We start from the raw sequence: 6,369 nt of genomic DNA on the forward strand, positions 1-6,369 counted from the left end.
GAAAAATAATGTAAACCTGCTAAAACCCTAGTTTAGGTTTTAACAGATTTTGTGTTTTGCCATGAGTTGCAGAATTTTTAGTAATGCTTCCAAAATCTGTATCCAAGTCGCAGGTCTAGGATGTATTGTGAAGCTAGTACACCATTAATCTTTTAAGTCTCTTTACAGGGCAGAGCAAAGAGAATAGAAATTACCCAGAAGAGGTACTGGCAATTCTCTTGTCTGATGCGTGTCTGATCAGATTGTATCTTCTGATAAAATGTAAAATCTTCTACAGTTCTCTTTATCCCATGGCTATCAGTGTGGTAGAATGTGGTCTCTACTTTCACATGAACTCTGTTTCTTTATCAGCCCATTCGAAATCAGTTCAAGATAGAACAGTTACCTAAGCTTAGTCAGTAGCCTGATTAGCACATACTTCCACCAGGCTTTCTGGCCTCAGTAAGGCAAGGAAACGGCCTGTAATCCATGTGGTCCATCCAACTCCTTTCCTGCCTGTGCAGTAAAAAGGTTGGGGTAGTTGAGGTCAGTATGCAGTGAGCAGAAATTGAAGCTAGACACAGCTGTTGTGTTGGGTTAAGCACTTGGTTAGGATTGATCTGCACCGACGTGAATTCTTGAGCTGTCCTGCGGATTTGGGTGAAACCATCAACCATGCCTTCTTCATCTTTCCTTTGTAAGCCGGTCGGTTTCCTTTTTGTCTTTATGTTGTTGTTTATTTCAGTGCTGATATATTTTTTTCCACTTCAGTTACAAGTTCCATTTGTGTGCGTCCCGTGACCCATCCTGTTTTGCCGAAGTCAAAGTTTTGATTTAAAAACCCAGATATACAGCCCTTATCAAACATCCAGTCAGCTCATGTTGGATTCTGAGTGTATCTGGTGTCTCCTGTGCCTAATATATTCTTGTATTATTTTATCTTCAACAGCCTCAAGTACTACAGCCTTCCAGCAGCCTTCCCAATTCCACAGACCTCGCCCAGGGAAAACTAATAAAAACTCCACGTATCGAGGCCCACAGTGAATATCCTAAACCAGATCTGCATGACAATAGAAATCATCAGAGTCGAAATGCTGCACATATCTCTCTCCAAAATAGCCTGAATGACGTAAACTCTTCAACAAATGTACAGTTAAATACAAAAGATGAAAATGCATCATATTTGGACAATCTGAAAAGCAAAAACACCGAAGACCCTGGAGAGGTGGCTAGTAATAAGAAAGGTACATTACCACCTCGTTCCCACTTTCAGACCTCTGCACGAGCTGATGCTCCGGAGGTGCAGACTGGCTTACCTGTGAGAGGTCAACCCTCATTCACAAACCAGGCTTCTCAGCCAAAGACTTCGAGAATCGTGAAACCCCCAACTGCTTTAGTGCCTCCTACCATGGCCGTTCCCTTACGATCTGCAGATCACTCCGCTGCTGCCAAGGAACTTCTACCACTGAGTAGTTCAACTCAGCCACAGCCAACATCTGGGCAGGATAACCTAAAGGGTAAACAGAGTCAGAAAGTGTCTAAACTTCGCCCACCAACTATGTCCTTCGTCAAATCCAAGCAAGTGAGCAGTCAGAAATCCACACCAGTACCTCCAGAGCCTCAGAACACCTCCCTAAAGTCTAACATCCCAAGGCCACCAGTGCAGAGAAAGGAGAACGTGCAGACACACTCCTCTGGTGTGCATCCCGGGGACAGCATGCCCTCCGGTCGGCATTCCCGCCTCCCGAAACCAAAGACACACTGAGGCCGTTCCACATTCACCGCCCGATGCCACGCCATGTCCCACTTCCCTTGTTGTGACTGCCTTGGAGCCTGCCGTACCTGCAGCCTGCAAATCCTGTGTCACTGTTCCAAATTGCATCTTCGTTAGGGTTTGCATTCTCCATCCTGCTGTGTTCTGAGGCTGATGTTGTGAGCTGTGCAGTTTCTCCTAAGAGTGCTTTATTTTATCGTTGGTCTGTAATAAAGATGGTATTGCAATCTTTGTAATTAAGCAAATACTGAAGTCTGTGATGACCACAAATGCCAGAATGCTGCATATTTATTTCAGGATGGCAGAAATTATTGCTTACCTCTGTTTGAGTTATTAGACAATGCAATTGTTGTTCTGTTGAACTTCTTGGTTCTGAGTACTCGTTAGGTCAGAGTGGTAGAAAGTTAGACTGACTAGCAGATGTTTTATTGGCCATAATTCTGACTCTGTATTCCAGAGGCCTATGCAAAAATCCTTGTATTTATCATTCTCTCAAGACTGACATATTTAATGTTATTTAATCTCATGGGTTGGGTGGGTTGTGTTGTTTTGTTTTGCTGTAATCTGAAGTAGCTCTGTTCTTTATTTATCCTGTTTTCACTGTTCACAGACATTAGGCAGATTTCACAGGGTGAAATGAATCTTCTCGTTTAAACATCCTCATTTGTTAAATGATTGTGGTATGTTTTTATTGTGTTGAATAGACACATTACTGGTAGATTCTTGAAATGCAGTGCTAAGGATGTTTGTCCAAACCTTCCAATGCAGGCTCTTGGGAATTGGTAAGTAGGGAGCCTCTGGGAATAAGGGGTCCAGAACACCTATGTTGAGGTTGCACAACATGCATTTTAATTAATATTTTAAACTTTTATTGTTCTGCTTGTATTTATTGATTTCTGTTTAATATTGAAAGGCTCTGAAGTACCTGACTTGAAATTTTGCACAAACTTTGCCATATGTGTAAGAATTTGAAACTATTTTACAGAATAAAACTTATATTAAAAATGCAACTATTTTTTAAAAAAGAAAAAAATTAACCCCACTTATTTGCTTTGAGCAATCCTATTATGTCCTAGTGCAGAGCTGGTACTCTTAAGAGTTTTTCAAAGATGTGTTATTTTGGTTTGTTTTTCTTTTCCCTTTTTTTTTTTTTTTTTTTTTTGTAATTTCTGAAGAAGTGCATAACTGGTAAGGAGCTTCTTGGGGAAATTAAGTAGAAAAAAAATCTACATTTTTGTGCTCTGTAGGAGAAGTATTTTTTTCTGAAAGTAGTCTTGGTGCACTCTGGGACCATGACACGAATGATGCGAGTTACATGCGCGCATATCCAGTGAAGCTTTCCAGAAATTTGATGTTATGTCCCATCTCCAATTCCCAATTCTTCCCATCTTTACCATTACTCTTTTGGATGTTACTGGGTTTTTTTTTCCTGTTCTCAAGTTGGTTTTAAAATCAGCAGCAGAAGGCTGCTGCAACAATTTGGCCCAAAATCTGTTCCTGAAGAGCACATAATGTCAGTAAAATGCAACACAGTGTTAGTTTGTTCTAGGCTCTGGCTGTAGGACATTGACATGTTACAGTATTTTCTTTGAGAGAATTAAAGTGAGTAGGTGTAGACATTTCATAAATGAATTCAATATTCAGCTTCTATAATATAAGCCCTTTAACTGGGGGTATCCTGATGGATACTTCAGTTGGGTGAAGGAAAAAAGAGTCATCTCATCTGAGTTTTCAGTACATCGTTGATATTCAAGATTGTTTTGGATTTCTTACACTGTAGTTTTATTTAACTGAAGATGAAGTGGAAGAATGAAAAATTTGGGGAGGGAAATGGGTAGGGGGAAGATTCTTTTTCTGAACTACTTAGATCAGTCTGAAATAAGGGACCTGCAGGACCTTCTGTGAACTGAGGTGATGACAATGTAAGCAAGACAGACATAACAAGACAAATAATGTTAATTGTTATAGTTGGTATAGGATCAGAAACCACAACTTGAGATTGCAGTAACAATTATGCTCTGGTAATAATTTATTTCTATGAAAAGCATTGAATTAGTGGTATTTAGTGTACGCATTTGCTTTCAATAAGAAAATAAAACTCATTTTTTATATTCCCCAAAACTAGCTCCTGGCAGCTAACTGTGTTTCTCAGGAGTTTAAAGACTGCTGAGGGAATGATCAGATTCCTGGTTGATTTTCGGTCCATATAGATTTCTATGGAAGGTGTGTTTTTTAAGTTTACTTTCCTTGAAGAGAAGCTGATTTTATTGTTTGTTTTGTATGATTTTGTGTAAAAATACAATTTTCACCTAATGTTATTGACAGAAATTCATCATCTTCTGCTTCTTACTATGGAGGTATCGCCAGCCTGATTTAGTGATGTTTCAATTTTTATGTTTACATTTGAAAGTATAGATATCTATACCTTTATTCATATCTGCACCTTTACTGAAAATTAAGGAGCTAATCAAAGCAAATTAAGCAAAGAATATCGAGATGATCAAGGTTTTCATTAAAAAGACAGTTCCTAATTTTTCTTTCCAGAAGAAAATCTTATATTTATATGGGTGTGTATATATGCATTAAAGGAACATAGGTAGATTACAGTCCTTCTTTATAGCATTTCCCCGTTTTGTTCTGACAGGTTAGTGAGACACTGAGCTGGAGCCAGCAGGATTTGATCATGGATGAGACAGATGCTAGCCTGGCTTGTGTTTGTGTTCAGCTGCTAACCTCGCATCCCTGTAGGACAACTGCATGTTTGGGCTCTTCAGAATTTACCAGGGAAGGCTCTGTTGCATGTATAGTAAGTCCAGAGTATGGCAAAGCCTGTCACGAGATGGGCAGCTGGGAGAGAAGTGGTGAAGTGAGGTTTGAAGCTTCACCTCGGTGAAAGATGGGGTTTGGGGAGTGATGGATGAGAGGGCACTGAGAGTGCTTGTCTAATGGGATTAAGTGAGTGTTTTCAGGTATCATATCTACCTTATGGAAGGTGCAGATATATCATCAGTACTGGTGCAGATTATCCAAAATGTGTACATTTAAGTATTTGATATCTTCAGGGTTTTTTTTTTTAGGTTTATAAAACTGATTTATTGCCATTTTTTTTTTCATTTCTCATTCTTTTGTGCAATATTCACAAAAGTATTAAACTACTGTTCAGTATGCGTGTACAGAGGCAATTACGCGTTTTAACAAGTGAATAAACACAAAAGAAAAGAACAGAATTGCACTTTAAATGAGCTTTATTGCTTGGAGTTGTGCCTAAAATAATCTAGATGCCTCCTGCTGTGTGTGGCTTTGGTTTGAAACAAATTTCCCTGGTAGTGTTGCTGTTTCCAAGGTATTTTCACATCACTTTCACAGGATCGATATGCACTCTAGCATGTTTAAAAGCATTCATATAGTGTACTGCGTTTTTGTTGTGCAATGACTTTAATTTAACCGTGGAATTCTAACACTGATGATACAGCCAGATCATTATGACCCTCCCCTTCCCTGAAGCTAGCACTTCCTACTGCCAATCAAAGCCAGTGGCAAAATTTCCCTAGGACTAGCATAGCTCTTAAAGAATAATGGTCCCAGAATATGGTTGTGAGAAAAGAAGTGCAATATTATCTCTCCAGCTTTCTCGAAATAATTATGAAGGCCCTGAAAATCCAAAACGACACAATTTTGATACAGTTTGGAAAAAGCAAGGGGTTCCTCGACTTTCTATTTTACAGCAGTGAGAGTAGGCATAGCAACTAGACTGCATTACAGGTCAGTACAGTTCATTTCAGCCTTGATCTACATGCTGATTTGTTGTAACAATGCCTGAAAACTGAATACCATTTGCGTGATTTCCTTTGTTTGCATGTCACAGCCATATGCGCATTCTAAAGTGTCATACTGGGATAGGTTGCATGTTGGGGGGGGAAGTATTTCTGGTTTTGCACAGCACATAATCCTCTTAATATGGACATTTTATTGCCGTACAAATGGAAATCAGTTCTTGAATTGGGCTTCAGTAGCTGTTCCTTATCTCGTTACAGAGGTTTTTTCTGAGCAGAGTGGATTTCATGTGGCCCTGGTGGTAGGGCTCAGTGTAGTCATATTACAACTGTGCTTTCAAGGAAATTCAGTCACTGTTATGGTAAAGCTGCTCACTGCCTACTAATTGTAAAAGCACCACCATAAAGCCAACATAATTCCTGTGTAGCAAAATCTTCAATTCAATACTAGCTAAAACAAGAGGTACCCTTACTATTTGCTTTGTTGTTTTTGGTTTTTTAACCCAGGCCAGAGTAAATATTGTATATTGGAATTTGCTTGTAAAGTTGATTAAAAAACCTGTATGTATAAATTCTTTCCTCAATGTTGCTCTAGTGAATAAAAATAAAAGTCATAATTCTAATAAGTATCTCTTTCTCCTGACTATTCATGTCTATGCTTTTTCAAGTCATTGTGCAAAATGCAGACAGAACTGTAGGCAGAAAATCTGGGGGGACAGGGAGATTAGGCTCTTACACTTACAATGGATTTTTTTCTTGGAATTGTCTTTCTCTAACAGAAATGGTAGGCTTTTAGCGTGAGACTGTTATTAAAGGAAAAAAGAAAAGGAGGGGAAAAGACTT

General features: G+C 39.0%; 1 protein-coding gene across 4 annotated transcripts in view; it reads left to right on the top strand.

The window, feature by feature from the left end:
- The window catches only part of CCSER2 (coiled-coil serine rich protein 2), a 60,856-nt gene extending 54,701 nt beyond the window's left edge, over nt 1–6,155 (top strand). For 2 of the 4 annotated variants that reach the window (XM_041473653.1, XM_041473662.1), the window contains exon 10: nt 929–6,155. In XM_041473653.1, the coding sequence (XP_041329587.1) occupies nt 929–1,744 (816 nt within the window). In that variant the 3' untranslated portion in view covers nt 1,745–6,155. The remainder of the gene's footprint in view (nt 1–928) is intronic. The other 2 variants (XM_041473670.1, XM_041473679.1) reach the window with 1 other exon arrangement.
- The last annotated feature ends 214 nt before the right edge of the window (nt 6,156–6,369 follow it).

This window comes from Pyrgilauda ruficollis, unplaced genomic scaffold, assembly GCF_017590135.1.
Source record: "Pyrgilauda ruficollis isolate IOZ18807 unplaced genomic scaffold, ASM1759013v1 scaffold11, whole genome shotgun sequence".
Taxonomy (NCBI): domain Eukaryota; kingdom Metazoa; phylum Chordata; class Aves; order Passeriformes; family Passeridae; genus Pyrgilauda; species Pyrgilauda ruficollis.